The 16,020-nt window shown below is 34.8% G+C and overlaps 1 protein-coding gene and 9 non-coding genes across 10 annotated transcripts in view; all 10 read left to right on the top strand.

Annotated features, from left to right (window-relative positions):
• Positions 1-16,020, top strand: part of LOC137388444 (TALPID3 protein-like) — a 72,491-nt gene that overhangs the window by 8,794 nt on the left and 47,677 nt on the right. Inside the window, exons 7-11 of the mRNA XM_068074929.1 lie at positions 5,342-5,517; positions 6,550-6,682; positions 9,666-9,863; positions 11,501-11,678; positions 13,035-13,113. Coding sequence (XP_067931030.1) covers positions 5,342-5,517; positions 6,550-6,682; positions 9,666-9,863; positions 11,501-11,678; positions 13,035-13,113 — 764 coding nt within the window. The remainder of the gene's footprint in view (positions 1-5,341; positions 5,518-6,549; positions 6,683-9,665; positions 9,864-11,500; positions 11,679-13,034; positions 13,114-16,020) is intronic.
• Positions 7,898-7,970, top strand: Trnar-ccu (transfer RNA arginine (anticodon CCU)). Its single transcript has one exon. It is a non-coding gene; the product is annotated as a tRNA-Arg (tRNA).
• Positions 8,040-8,112, top strand: Trnar-ccu (transfer RNA arginine (anticodon CCU)). Its single transcript has one exon. It is a non-coding gene; the product is annotated as a tRNA-Arg (tRNA).
• Trnar-ccu (transfer RNA arginine (anticodon CCU)) lies at positions 8,470-8,542 on the top strand. The gene has a single exon. It is a non-coding gene; the product is annotated as a tRNA-Arg (tRNA).
• Trnar-ccu (transfer RNA arginine (anticodon CCU)) lies at positions 8,613-8,685 on the top strand. Its single transcript has one exon. It is a non-coding gene; the product is annotated as a tRNA-Arg (tRNA).
• Trnar-ccu (transfer RNA arginine (anticodon CCU)) lies at positions 10,560-10,632 on the top strand. Its single transcript has one exon. It is a non-coding gene; the product is annotated as a tRNA-Arg (tRNA).
• Positions 10,702-10,774, top strand: Trnar-ccu (transfer RNA arginine (anticodon CCU)). The gene has a single exon. It is a non-coding gene; the product is annotated as a tRNA-Arg (tRNA).
• Positions 10,986-11,058, top strand: Trnar-ccu (transfer RNA arginine (anticodon CCU)). The gene has a single exon. It is a non-coding gene; the product is annotated as a tRNA-Arg (tRNA).
• On the top strand, positions 11,129-11,201 carry Trnar-ccu (transfer RNA arginine (anticodon CCU)). Its single transcript has one exon. It is a non-coding gene; the product is annotated as a tRNA-Arg (tRNA).
• Trnar-ccu (transfer RNA arginine (anticodon CCU)) lies at positions 11,272-11,344 on the top strand. Its single transcript has one exon. It is a non-coding gene; the product is annotated as a tRNA-Arg (tRNA).

Here is a 16,020-nt window from a genome sequence, read left to right on the forward strand (position 1 = left end):
TGGTCGTTGATGGTTTTCCCATAGGTTATCTTTCTTTGCCAACATGATAATCATGTCTAATTATGGATACAATTGAAGCAAGTTAAATATTGACACATTACTCATAACACTCGCTGGTGGTTATGGTTTCCATTAGTTACTCTTCATAATAACTCCATATAACTCTTTATATAATAACTTTATATAGCCATATTTAATAATTCTTTATAACATGTTCTAAATGCGTGTTTATCTCATGAATATTTAATAGAAGTTATCAGTTCATGTTTTGACAACTCTACCAAGTGTGCATACATAAGTGTAAAATGTTTAATTAAAGAATTTAACATTTATGCATTATCACATAAACAAATTTAGCAACAATCCGTACTATTAATATATTTATCTTATCTTGTTTATATTTTTATTCTTTGTTTTATATATATATATATGATATTTTATCATAAAATATCATATACGGTATATATATAAAATACCCTTTAGTAATTATAAAAATAAAATAATACCCTTCCAAATTACAAGCTCAATCTAAATACGAAAGATTTTTATGTAAATTAGTTTGCTGCTAGATCAGAATGTTGCATATTTTATTTGAACTATTAAAATTCCTATATTATTATTTTAAGGTTGTGACTTATTTTAAAAAGATGATTTTGAAAAATGTTTTTTCTTTAAAATATTCATCACATTTCTTATGAGCTTCTGGTCTTCACAATTTTCATTTCTTATTTATCTGGCATTTCGAAATGAGAACTGGATTTTTGAAATAGTTTTCAACATTGATTGTTTTTATTTTATTTTAGTTATCAATAATGGTTATAATAATCAATCAATAATCTTGATTTTTAACTTTTTAGTGATGTTAGTATTATGAAGTGATGAAGTACTATTATCATAGTATTCACTTTTTCACAACCTTTTGAATGAATTTTTAAAAATCTAGCCTTTGGCGTTTCAGAAAAACATTACATAGATTTATCAAGCCACATTTTGGAGTAATTTTTGTAGTTATAAAATTTAAAATTTTTTATTATTTTTATTTTTTGGGTTTAATTTGAGGATTAATTAAGTTGTGGGTTACTTTAAGTTAGTTATTAACGCATTCTTTCAAAATACAAATTAAAAGCGATAATCTATATTAATAAGTCTCACTTTGTCATTGCATGTGTCTGTCTGTGTGTCTGTCTGTTGGTTTGTCCGTTTCCACATTTTTTGGTCAATTTCATCAAAATTACTGCCTACTGCCAGTTTGCTAAAAATATTTGGTTTCAAAACTCCATCTGATTCCTGGGAACCTCTTAAATATCCACCAGATTAGAAACTCAAGTTGTATCTTAACATGAATGAGGGAACACTGCATAAAAGCTTTTTTTAGCACTATTGTGTGGAATATTTGTGACATAGTTGCGTAATGTAGAATACTTTTACTTGGAAGAGTTACAAAGGATAAAGAAATGTATTACCATAAATCAGTAATAGGTATACAAATAATGAATTAGATAAATTGAGAAGTCTTACCTTGTCATTGTGGGTCAGTCTGCTCATCCACACAAATGTCGTGCATATTTACATTTTGTGGCCAATTTCATTCAAACTTGTCGTGTGTATAATTCGTACCTTTTGCCAAGTAGCTCAAAAATATTTCGTTTCAAAACTCTATCTAGTTCCTGGGAAGTAGCCTCTTAAACACCCACCTGCAGACTATCTGATTAAAAAAAGTTATTCGGTTCACGAGTTCAAATCCCGTACAACCCTATCCTTTTTCTCAACCTCCAACAGTTGCTTCGAACAGATGGACGAGCACGGCTCTTATTATAGTAAAGATTGTAATTTATTTTTCCAAAACAGATGATGGTTTTTCCCATTCTTTCCCGCACAACATCTTAAAATAAAAAAAATAAATGTTGATATTCTGCGCTGCTTGCAGCAAGTTACGAAATGAGTCCCTCAATTTAAACTGCAGTAAGGTCAGCAACAGAGTAGTGATGTCACCTGATATCACCTCTTACAAGTACCTGTTTTTACTTTTTTTAAATTGTTTGACTCACAGGCTGTGTGATTCACAGGCTGTATCCTGTTAAGCCACTTTATTTTTGTATTTTCGACAGAATTTTCAGTCTCATATAATAAAGTATCAGAGTACCCATTGCATCCTGTTAACAATGTGTTAAGAACAGCGTGAATAGTAAACATTCAATAGCAAAATATCTTCTGACATACCAATTTGTTCAAACAAACTTTCTAGTTGATGCTAATAGATGATTTTTTATATAGCAATTCACCGACGTGTAGCAAGACTCACTTTATTCTTGTTTTCTTGTTCAACTAATAGGTATTAATTTAATTTGAAGAACTTAAATGTCTCTCTTGGCTTTTCAACTACTTTAAAACTAAAATTATAAGAACAATGATTACAATTGAGTTGTCCTTCCTCTGCATAAATAAAAATTTAAGACTGCATCTAAACCAATGATATACATCCCCCAAGGATAGCCGACGGCGCTCATATGGGCGGGGTTTAATGATGGAGCTTTGTTGGGATTAACCCGAACACGGCACCCGAACAAACAAATATGCTGAATAAAGCACCTTGTAAATTTACAAATATTATGAACTATAATAGTGGTTATTTTACTTATCTGTTGAATTCATTTTGTTGTCAAATAAATATAGTATCCCAATATTGTCACCGTTATGATCAGTCAGTTGCCATTCACAAGCATTCGTGCTATTAATAGTCACAATCGTAAAATAGCTCAAATTCGGTTTTGCATTTAGATTTTGAGTATGAAAACTACACTGCACAGCTTTGCCTGCTGTCCCATCTTATTGGCAAGGTAAAACAATGTGATAATGATGAAAGACTTTGTCATTTTATATTAGGGGTGGCAAAATATTAATCAAAAACTAGAAAAAAATGCCGTTGTTTGGGTAATTATATTCAACTTTAGGCATATACTATGACTTTTACCAATTTTAAAATTACTAAAAGTAAGTAATTTGAAATCCATTATTTTGATTAGGTATCACCCCTACATTGTAGAAATTCAAGGTTTGCTATTGTGAACCGCGTAGCCTACTGACTGAATGAGTTAATGAAACGATAACAGCGATTCGCGTTTTCTAAAACCTAACAAGGCAACGCGACCGCCCCGCGAGAGTGTGTTTGCTCCGAAACCCAGGCTATCACAATCCTAACAGAGCTCCATCATTAAACCCCGCCCATATGATAGCCGTCGGCTATTCTTGGGGGGCTGTATATCATTGATCTAAACTATGTTTTCCAAAACTAAAAGATGGAGTATATTTATCACGCATTTTTATTGACAATAACTGAAAAATCAAAAATGGAAGTATTCCGTGAATTATAAAAAGTAGCACATATTTTTTTTAATAATGAGGTTGACTAGCGAGTATAAAGACACCGATATGTTTGCTGGCAGCCATGTACTGCAAGCTCTGCACTCCAGCACTATGGTTAAATAATCTTTGCATCAGAAGTATGAATCATAGATTAGCATGTTTGCAGATTTGGGAGGACATCACTCTATTTGAATATTCCTGTGCTCAATAACAAACCATGTTTCAAGTTGTTTGAACTGGGTTTAATTATCCTAAATAGGAGAAGAGTTGATACAATTCAATGTAACCAATTAAATTCAATTAAATTGTACAATTTATAGTAAAATTGAGCTGTTTCTGTCATTTTGTTGAAAATTTCCAGGTTACTGATTCTAAAAAGGAGTTTTTAAGGTGTGTGATGCTTTGCTAAAGGCTACTAGTACATGTATTGCTGTATACTTACTGCTTCTGTTGATCTAGAGTCCTACAGTTACACGTTCAACTTTGAATACTTCACCTAAGCCATGACTAGTTAGTTTGCTTAGGGAGTTACGTATGACGTTATGTGGTGAGGGCTTTAGTATGACTACTAGCTGATGGCTTGCACCTACATGTCTCAGTACAACATTTCGTACCTTTTGTGTGTGAGAGTTGTTATAGTTATATCTTTCTGAATGGGATGAAAGGTGAGCTTGTGTTGCTAGACTATGTGCCTTACTGATAAGGTTTTATACTGCCGAATAGCTTTTTATCCTGAGTTTAATATCATCTGGTGTCAAGTATGTCATAATCACACTATTTGTGCTCTATATGATGGTGCATTTTTTATAAGCTTATGAAATGCTTTAAAAAGTAATATAATTAAACTTTTACATATTAATTTAATTTGTTCCATAACCTGCTTTATATGTTAAACCTATCATAGGTGGGAGCCAATGTTACCAGAAGAATTTACTGTGTTTGGCTTAATTCAGATTGAACATTTTTATATTCCTAGCAGAACTTCCTTTACACAGGATCTGGTCATATAAGAAACACAGCCTATACAGAAAGATTTTTGTTTTTAACCTAATGCTATTCTGTGTTTATAATAGTAGTTTGCTTATAGCCTTTGTTTAGTATAATCTAATATTATATAATAGTGTAGTTATATAGTATAATCAACTGAAAATTATGTGAAAATGTGAAACTAAAAATTATTTTGGCACAGACAATATTTATGGCTTATTTGCATTGAAAATAAAATGTTTTCTAAAACTTTTTTGAAAGCAGATTTGCTTTAGATATTTAAAATGGAAAACTGAAAAAAAGATCGTGAAAGATTGCAAAAAGGAGAAAATATTATTTTATTATTATTATATATTATATATATATATTATATTATATATTATTAGGATTTGTAATAAACTTGTGATCAATTGTTATTCTCTTTATTATTTGCTTATTACTTTCAACTTTATTATTTTGTATTCCGATTTTTTATGGTTTTGCAACTCTTTTTGTGATTTTCTCTATAAACAGATGCTTCTAATACAAACAAACCCATCTGTTGACATATTTTTTGGATTTGAACTGTAAACCTGTGATTTTTTATGAGATGTTCACTACTTGTTTAAGGCTCTTTTGAGGCATCTAAAATAAGCGATTGCTGAATCCCTTTTTTTCTGTGCTATAGAGTCTAATCTATGAGTAATTTTTTGTGTTGTCTCTCTTGTTGTCACCAAAATAATGTACAATTAATTTTTTTCATTTAGCATGTCCACAGCATCAATCCTTTGATATGTGTAGCCAATTATACCAAACCTATTCAAGGAAGCACAACTCCAAAGATTACTTAAAGTTTTTGTAGTTCAATTCAAAAGCGTGCTTCTCAATTGTTGAATTTGAACCCTTTGTTATCTATATAGGGCAGCTCGTTACTCTGCACATATTACTCTTGTGAGCAAATCGATAAAAAATACACAAGATCTTTTACGGCAAAAATGAATTTTATTTTTAGCCTTTTGGCAAAACTACTAGTGTAGAAGAAGGAGCTGCAGCCCCAGTACCGGTGATGAAACAAGGGAGAGGTCCGAATACTTTTCCAAACCCGCAGTTGATGGCAGAGGATGTACAAGTGAGACGTTACGATCCAAGTCAGCGACAGAAGGCTGTCAAAGATATTGCTGCCAAACAGTGAGCTTTGTATTCCTTACTTAATGCTATAACTCTCTGTTCCATATTCTGTTACATGAAGTGTACTATTAGAAAGATATTAGGCTATTTGTACTGTAAATTCATAGAGAGAAAACAATCCGTTTTATATTCAAACCTCCAGTTATGATTGCTTTTTCATACAAATTTTCCAACAGATGGAAAAATGGGAGGAGATAATTGACGTTATACCCAAATTAATTTTTAAAATAAAAATTCTGAGTTTGCTCGCAACACTGAAGTGAAAAGGTTAGAGAAAAAATTACTAAAAGAAACATAAAGAAATTAAAAAAAATATATATATAAAATATAAATGACAAAGATATAAAATATACAAATATATATGAATACATATATGATAAATATAAAGATGGCAAATATAAAAAATAAATAGTATGAGGTTATACTTTACCCAATTGAAGTTAGAGTGGGCACCTCTATCACCACCTCTACCTCTTCTATGTCCTAAGGCTATGATTTCCCATTTCAATTTTTTCAACTGCTGGCTTACTGATTACTGCTTTTAAAGTAACAAAAAGCTTTTTATTCCTCGCTTCTTTACTAATTTATTTTTTTAATTTTTCGCTTTTAAGCATTTTATCAAATTTATTGCTATATGTAGTTATTAATGAGATCGTGAGTAGAACAAATTAATTGCTCTCCCTATAGGCATATTAGGTGCAACTTAATTCGGTTTGACTTGTGATTGTATTAGGTGCGTATGTACAGTCTTACTTTGATTTTCATAACTTAATCAAAATCTGTACATTCTGCACACGTGATTATAGTAATATTGAATAGCACCAACTTCAAATTGTAATCAAAATTAGAAACGTTTTGAGTCAATTTTAGGATATATGATATAATTTTTTAACTGTTTCTTTATACAAGGAAGTAATATTGATTATTTTGGACAAGTTCAAACTTAGGTATGGAAAGCTTTTTGTTTCATGAAACAACAAATACTATCACCCATACGATCTGGTAAGAATTAATCAACAAGGACTCTTACAGAGGTGAGCCGAAGGTACCTAGGAAACGATACTCAGTGCCTGTCACAAGAGTAACCAAACCGGAAGAACAGCCAGGAGGCAATCCGGCCAAACAGAGCACAAGTGCACCCCTTCTGTCTAGTCAGAGCATCACTGTAAGTCTCTCGTACATACTGTATGAATACTGTACGAATACTGCACGAATACTGCACGAATACTGCACGAATACTGCACGAATACTGCACGAATACTGCATCAAAACTGCACGAATACTGTACGAATACTGCACGAATACTGCACGAATACTGCACGAATACTGCATCAAAACTGCACGAATACTGTACGAATACTGCACGAATACTGCACGAATACTGCACGAATACTGCATCAATACTGCATGAATACTGTATGAATACTGTATGAATACTGCATGAATACTGCACGAATACTGCACGAATACTGCATCAATACTGCATGAATACTCTATGAATACTGTATGAATGCTGCATGAATACTGTATGAATACTGCATAAACACTGCATGGATACTGCACGAATACTGTACAAATACTGCATGAATACTGCATGAATACTGCATCAATGCTGCATGAATACTGCATCAATGCTGCATGAATACTGCACGAATACTGCATGAATACTGTATGAATACTGCATGAATACTGTATGAATACTGCATCGATGCTGCATGAATGCTGCACGAATACTGCACGAATACTGTACGAATACTTCATGAATACTGTATGAATACTGCATGAATACTGCATGAAAATTGGCTAGTTCTTGCATATTGTATGGATGTAGTACAAATGAATAATGTGTGGGTGTTGTATGAAATCCAAGTAGTGCTTACATACTATTTCAATGTTTCATCAAAGCTACATAAACATCTGGTGAATGTTTTGTGAATAAAGCGTGATTATCATGTGTGCCAGAAAATATACTACATAAGTATCAGTTTAGTATAACGTATAAATGTAAGTACATATACTAAAATACCATATTGTTACTGTGTACCTGAGTGCTGTCTGAATACCATTTAACAGTATGGATATGCTATTGGTTTATCAGACCAGTACTTGGTTTATTACCTTACATTCTTTTTCTTTACCGTATTTGTTGCTGTCTGTCATAAGTTTGTTACACTATTAATTTGTACCAAATAACAAAATAATTCTGTTTTGATGTTATCTTTGGAATTATTTGGTAAATGTGTCTCAATGGATAAGGCATCTGCTTTCTAAGCAGGCATTATGGGTTGAAGCCCTGCAAGAGGGTGCATTTTTAGCTTTATTTTGTTTGACTAACACAAGAGTTCTGTGTTCATGATTGTCTTTGGTTGTTGCTAACTGCGCCTCTGTGGCCTAATGGATAAGGCATCTGCCTCCTAAGCAGGGGATTGTGGGTTCGAGTCCCACCAGGGGTTACATTTTTAGTTAGCATGGAATAACACAAGAGTTCTGTTTCATGATTGTCTTTGGATATCACCAACAGTGCCTCTGTGGCCTAATGGATAAGGCATCTGCCTCCTAAGCAGGGGATTGTGGGTTCGAGTCCCACCAGGGGTTACATTTTTAGTTTGTTTGTTATGCAACAAAAGATTTCTGTTTCAAGATTGTCTTTAATTATTGCCAACAGCGCCTCTGTGGCCTAATGGATAAGGCATCTGCCTCCTAAGCAGGGAATGGTGGGTTTGAGCCTCACCAGGGGTTACATTTTTAGTTAACATGGAATAACACAATAATTCTGTTTCATGATTGTCTTTAATTATTGCCAACAGTGCCTCTGTGGCCTAATGGATAAGGCATCTGCCTCCTAAGCAGGGAACTGTGGGTTTGAGTCCCATCAGATGTTACGTTTTTAGTTTGTTTGTTATGAAACACAGGAGTTCTGTTTCATAATTGTTTTTGATTATTGCCAAAAGTGCCTCTGTGGCCTAATGGATAAGGCATCTGCCTCCTAAACAGGGGATTGTGGGTTCGAGTCCCACCAGGGGTTACATTTTAAGTTTGTTGCAGAATAATACAAGAATGACGTTTCATGATTGTCTTTGACTATTGCCAACAGTGCCTCTGTGGCCTAATGGATAAGGCATCTGCCTCCTAAGCAGGGGATTGTGGGTTCGAGTCCCACCAGGGGTTACATTTTTAGTTAGCCTAGAATAACACAAGAATTTTGTTTCATGATTGTCTTTGACTATTGCCAACGGTGCCTCTGTGGTCTACTGGATAAGGCATCTGCCTCCGAAGCAGGGGATTGTGGGTTTGAGTCCCACCAGGGGTTACATTTTTAGTTTGTTTGTTATGCAACACAAGATTTCTGTTTCAAGATTGTCTTTAATTATTGCCAACAGCTCCTCTGTGGCCTAATGGATAAGGCATCTGCCTCCTAAGCAGGGAATGGTGGGTTTGAGCCCCACCAGAGGTTGAATATTTAGTGTTATACTGAATACCCCCATAGTTTCACATGATGCCCTTCAGACTACTGGCATGACCACTGGAAAAAGGAAAAAGATTTGTTACACTTTTATGTTATAGTATTATTCTGTTTTTTATGTTTTCATATAATCACTTACTGCGCCTAGAGGGCTAATGGATAAGGCATGTGCTTCCAAAACAGGAAGAAAGGCTTGTCAGTGGTTGAACCTGTTTAATGTTTAATAAATATAATTTAAACTGAACGGATGCAACTCACTGTCACTTATTCTCATCAGATTATCATAATTGGTTAATGTTCACTCCTTCCCTCTTGAATACTATTGAGAGATTTGGTTAAACTATGTTATATAAGTCGCAGTACAAACCTAATTATGTGAGTTGTTAAAGCTTTTCATAATAACTTGCACTTAGAATGAGATCCATGAAATATTAAATCTCTTGAGACTCATATGTGTAAAGGAGGAGGTTTAGAGAGAGCAGAGCTAGGCTATGATAGAATTAAGTCTAACAATACCAAAGGAATGCATATTCTTTTGACAGGGTATTGTTAAATAGTGTCTTGTGAAGTCTGCCAAACTGTAACTGTTTTCTTAGCCTGCATATATATGTCTAATTATTTGGCATATTTAACACAGTGTAAGACAACTCCTGATGATATTGTTAGACTATAATACTGCTTGTAGGTACAGCATGAACTCGTAGCATCAGACTTTGTAAGTTCATTGCTGGAGCGACTGACGGGACGGGAGGCTACAGCCTCTAATAGAGAAGACAGTGCGGAACTGAGGGAAATAAAATCATTAGAAAATAAGCTGCACGCTACAGAAATAGAACTCATAGCGATAAAACAACAAATGTCCCAACAGCAAAGAAATGATCAGGTTGGTTCCATTTTATTTACTAAGTTAATCTGCTTTACTAAAGGTGTTTTTATGTTGAAGAAATGTTTTTATGTCGGAAACTGTCTATTACGCCATGAAGGGAAGAATATTTCCAAAAGCTCTTGAAAGACCTCCAAAGAATGGCTTTAATTTGTTCAGAAGTTGTCAAAGACTAATACCTTATTTTTAGATCTTTTGTCACGCCAAAGTATCGAAAGGGCTCTGTATGGAAAGGTTTTTGTTACAAATTTCCTTTTGTTTGTGTGTTAGCACCTCTGTGGGGTAATTGATAAGGCGTCTGCCTCCAAGATGGGGGAATTGCAGGTTTGAGTACTACCAGAGGTTTTTTTAGCTCTATACTGAATAACGCATGAATTCTGTTTTATGATAGTCTTTAATTGTTACTCAAAGTGCCTCTGTGACCCAACAGATAAGGCATCTGCCTCCTAAGCAGGGGATTGTGAGTTCGAGTCCCAACAGGGGTTTCATTTTTAGTTAGCATGGAATAACACAGGAGTTCTGTTTCATGATTGTTTTTGGATATCACAAACAGTGCCTCTGTGGTCTAATGGATAAGGCATCTGCCTCCTAAGCAGGGGATTGTGGGTTCTAGTACCACAAGGGGTAATGTTTTTACTTTGCATGGGATAACACAAGAGTTCTGTTTTATGATTGTCTTTGGATATCACCAACAGTGCCTCTGTGGCCTAATGGATAAGGCATCTGCCTCCTAAGCAGGGGATTGTGGGTTCGAGTCCCACCAGGGGTTACATTTTTAGTTAGCATGGAATAACACAAGAGTTCCGTTTCATGATTGTCTTTGGATATCACCAACAGTGCTTCTGTGGCCTAATGGATAAGGCATCTGCCTCCTAAGCAGGGGATTGTGGGTTCGAGTCCCACCAGTGGTTACCTTTTAAGTTAGCATGGAATAACACAGAGTTCTGTTTCATGATTTTCTTTGGATATCACCAACAGTGCATCTGTGGTCTAATGGATAAGGCATCTGCCTCTTAAGCAGGGGATTGTGGGTTCGAGTCCCACCAGGGGTTACATTTTTAGTTAGCAATGTAATAACACAAGAATTTTGTTTCATGATTGTCTCTGGTTGATGTCAACAGTGCCTCTGTGGCCTAATGGATAAGGCATCTGCCTCCTAAGCAGGGGATTGTGGGTTTGAGTCCCACCAGGGGTTACATTTTTAGTTAGCAATGTAATAACACAAGAATTTTGTTTCATGATTGTCTCTGGTTGATGTCAACAGTGCCTCTGTGGCCTAATGGATAAGGCATCTGCCTCCTAAGCAGGGGATTGTGGGTTCGAGTCCCACCAGGGGTTACATTTTTAGTTAGCAATGTAATAACACAAGAATTTTGTTTCATGATTGTCTCTGGTTGATGTCAACAGTGCCTCTGTGGCCTAATGGATAAGGCATCTGCCTCCTAAGCAGGGGATTGTGGGTTCGAGTCCCACCAGGGGTTAAATTTTTGTGAGATTTTTAAACAATTGCAATATAACCATTTGCTTTCAATACATAACCTATTCTATTTATGATATGCTGTGTCACCATTTTAAAGAAATCATAGAAAAATACATAGTTTTATGGCTAATTTTAAGGCTTGTTATTTCATTCGTAGAGCAAAGTTCTCTCGGAACTGGTCCTCAGTCAAAAAGCTCTACATGACCAGCTCATTAGCCTTAAAACTACATCTCCAGCAGCTGCAAGACGGGCTGGTATGACTGATGATGTACTTAAGACACCGGCACCTAGGTTCAAACTTCCTACAGCTGCTCAACCCGATGACTCACCTGCAGGTAGAGAATAAGGGTGCTTTTGATTTTTCTTTTGATTCGTTTAATTTTAAACAAATGCTCAACTCCATACAACTTTATCCCAACTCCATGATCCTGGAGTTATCCCATACAGATCGCTTTTAGTGATATACAAGCGACATGGTAATTACTCCATCGATAATCTGCTGACAACATTTCATTTTTAGTATATATCAAACAGTTTTTTGTAAACTGAGCTTTTGTTTATCACAGCTTTAAAGCCTGAGAATATTTCTAAAAATGTCAGCCATGTCTTATGCAGTAATGTCTCGCTATTATGCAGCTCAGCTTTTATGGCTTCAGTATTTTGTGGGGTAAAAAATATTTGTTAAAAATTAAAATAAATAAAAATAAAAACTTAAGTCGATAAATTTTTCTCTCTGTTTTGTGAAGTATAAAATTGCAAAGTGCTCGTGACACTCTTCATCATGCCTCCTAAAGGCCCTCAACTCTCGAAATTGTCCAGAACCAGAGAATATGAAGAAAATGCGTACCAATTAAATGTGAGTTGATCAGTTTTTATTTTGAAGATTTTCACTTTTAGCAAATTTTTATTTTTTGCGTCGGCCTCTGGGTCAGATAATTGGCAAAAGATGAGGAATTATTGCATTCAGTTTTACGCATAAATAGAAAATCTGATAATAAAATCACATTTCTGATTAATTTAAATATTTCTGTAATGATGTATCGATACGCCACTGCCAGTAGAACCTAACCAACTCAGTTATTGTGTACCCTCATGTACCCTCATGGGAAGATACAAACTACTGCATTCTCCTACAATTGTGGAGGGTGTGTGACTGGAGTCCAAGTGCATCATGATGTTAAATCACTTAATAACTGGCTGCTTTCGTTCATTTATAAGGTCTAAACTCTAAAGCCTGGTTCCCATATCGGCTGCAAGACCCCGGCAGTAATTTCAGGCAGCAAAACATCTGCAGCGTTAAGCTAAGGTGGCACATGTTTACATAAACCTGTGTCGCTGGTTATGGCTTAAAGATGTCTGCTCGCCATGCCATTTCGAAGGTGCTGACATTCACCTGTACAGTGCATTTTGGAAAGGTTTTACCTGCTGCTCCATGTGCAAGTTGAACACCACTGAACTCTGGTGTTGACCGCTGGCAAACTGCTGGTACTACCGGTGATAGCCCTGCGATTCTGCCACCGGTACTTGCGGGTAATGGAAACCAGGCTTAAGCTAGTTATTCAGTATTTGACTATCATTATAAACTCTACATTGTCTTCTGCTTACTGTCAGCTATTGTACTGCTCAGCTGCCATTTCCGTGCCCGCACACACGTGTCCCAAGGTGTGTATCTGAAGATTTGTTCTTTATAGGGTTCATGGAGCAGGTGGTGAGGACATACCCTTCTCCCGTATCACCACAGAAACAACTGGAGATGAAATCCAGGCACAGGTATCTCCTTATACCATTATATGGTTTATGATATTAGTGTGTTGTATATAACGTGTCTTTAACATCACACTGTGCCTTCGGGTTACAATGACCTTGTTATACGATTTCTAAGCCCTACGTTGTGGAACACAATAATTTTTTGTCCTTTACCTACGAAACGTTTTTTCACCATACAAATGCAACAAACGCTTTTCGCCATACAATATCAACCAAAATTTTACATTTCAAAATTTCAATTCAAAATTTGGCAGGCGGTGTGCTGAATATGTCGGAATAACAAATATGCCAATACGCTATTCACCAAAATCTCTCACACAATACTTGAAACAGATACAATGCTTGCTCTCTCAGCTCAGCGTTATAAGTTATAGTCAAAAGGAAATCGGAAACAGATAAGTGATAGACTTAATGACAAACTTTTCGCCAAATTACAACAAAGATTTCTCTCAAAATTCCAATTTGGGAGTCAGTGTGCTGAATACATCAGAATAATGAAGATGCTGATATGCTATTCACTAAAATCCCTCACACAACGCTACTCGATATCGTTCAGTTCGGTGTTATTTGTTATTAGTTATTGTGAAAACGAAACCCGAAACAAGTAGGTGATAACATTTTAGCAATGAAAAAGTTGAAGTTCAGTAAAATAGTTAAAAATACTTACTAAAACTTAGCTTTAAGCATGTGGTTAATATCCTAAATTAATTTAAGTTAAATTCAACGTTTATGTTATATGTCTGTCTCGAAGGTAGGAACTCCCTCCAGTACGTACTGCATAACCACTAATCATAATCACAGATCATAACCATAATCACTAAACACACTAAAGCTACTGTAGGTAACTATAGTTACAAAGGTTAACATATTTTGTTACTAATTTTCAATATGTACAGTATATTTATGAAACTCTGATGATTTTTACCACAGGGTGTTTTCATTAGGTATTCACTATTGGTTTCTATACCACTCTACATGAAATTTGCGGCCAAAACTGGAATGAATTAAAATCATATGGTGAGGATCCACTGTACAAGACTCAGCTGTTTTCAGTTTAGACTTTTATAGCATTTTCATTGGGTTTTACAGGAAGAGATCATCATATTTTATAGCAGTATGATTGGGAATACCTGCATTCCTACTTCCATTTTTAATTTCTTTTCACTAAAAAAGCTTGTAAATAAAAGCCGATCAGCAATCAAAAGATTGTTTCATTTGAATTTTTCAATAATATATTTAGGACTTTTAGCAATTTATTATAAAAGCAAGGAATATTCAAATAGGTAATGATGTATTAAAGTGAGTCAATTACATTAATATAGTGTTTGTTTTGTTCAAGTAAGGAGACCAGTGCTAATTGTAACCAGAATTTTTGGAAACAAGTCATCTGCTGTCAGTGCAACATTTGCTTGAGGGCATTAATTTCATATACTGTAAAACCTCTAAGTGAATGCCATGATGCTCTATTTTTAATCCTTCCTCTATAGTGGCGGTCATATAGATGTGGCATTCAAATAGAGGTTTGACGGTAACTGATATGGCTTTAAGACCTTGTTTAATTTAGTAATAACTCTCAGGTTTAAGGTAACTTTTACTCCAAAGCAAGTTTTTACAGAACATTTTTCATACATTTTTGGTATTGTTTCACTCACTGTGTTATTAAATCGAAGATATATTTTGGAAGAATGATACTGTGCCCAGGACAGTTATATGAAAACCTTTATGAAAGATTCCGCTGTGAGACAGCAAGAATTTCACCTATAAAACTTAAAATTGTACAAAGATGAGCATTTTGTATTGTTGGAAACAGGCAGAATTCTCTCACAGAATTGAAGCACCCTTGCACCCAGCGTATCTCGCCCCAAGCATGCACTTTTTTAACATATGTGCATGTCATATACCTGCTCAACAACTTTAAACAATGTAAATTATATTCAGAGCTTATGAATAGAAATGAGTTCTTTGAGAAGAAATTGAAGCTCTTGTATTTTGCATAAATATGTCGTGGTCACAGAAACCACGGTTAAGTCGCAAATCACGAAGTTGAGTTATCCGTCTTTGAAGTTGCACCAACTGAATTTATAATATTGGTAACGATTTTTGTAACACGTGCATCTGGACCAATCAAAGAGTGATCTTTGTGAATCTGAAGTCAGTTTAGCCAATAGAAGTCTTCAACCCTCGGAAAAACCCTCTTAAAACCGTTGCTAGGCTAAACAGGAAGTACTGAAAAATGGCGTCCGATAAATATAATCGTTTCTTTTTTGCCGATTTTAAAGATAACTCTGACATTTTGGACACTTATAATGAGTACTTTGGTGTTCCAACTGATGTCAAAAGCAGTAAAAGTAAAGGGAATTACGATGATAATTTCCTAACAATTCTTAAAAGATTATTACATTATTTAATCATAAGAATAATTATTCGATTTTATAGGATTATTATCAGATTTGATTATAAGAATAATTATTCGAATTTCCAAGATCGAAGTGTATAGTGACCGATAGTGTGCAATATGTTACTGTTGTTACTTTTTTAAAGATTTTGCTGATGATTTGGCTGTGCCTTATATCGCGGTACTGCCAAGCCGTTTTAAATATCTACAAAATTTAGTAATACATTTTCTTATAAATATACAGCTATTTCTATGACAACCAGCTAAAATCTGTTTAGATTTTTGAATTCAGTATATTTTTTTGAATAGGAAGACAGAAATCTAGATGAATATCACAACCTCTTGATATTGGTTGCTATGACGTTTTGAAATGTAAACAAAATTGGGCATTGGTTTTCGTTTCTCAAACTTTAACACCAGTTTTCTCGCAACTATGTTTTCGCACTAATGGTAAACGCGCATTCAGTTTATTGACCATAAAATCTGCTGTAATTAAGCTAGAATCAAATTTTTTG

Source organism: Watersipora subatra, chromosome 2 (assembly GCF_963576615.1).
Source record: "Watersipora subatra chromosome 2, tzWatSuba1.1, whole genome shotgun sequence".
Taxonomy (NCBI): domain Eukaryota; kingdom Metazoa; phylum Bryozoa; class Gymnolaemata; order Cheilostomatida; family Watersiporidae; genus Watersipora; species Watersipora subatra.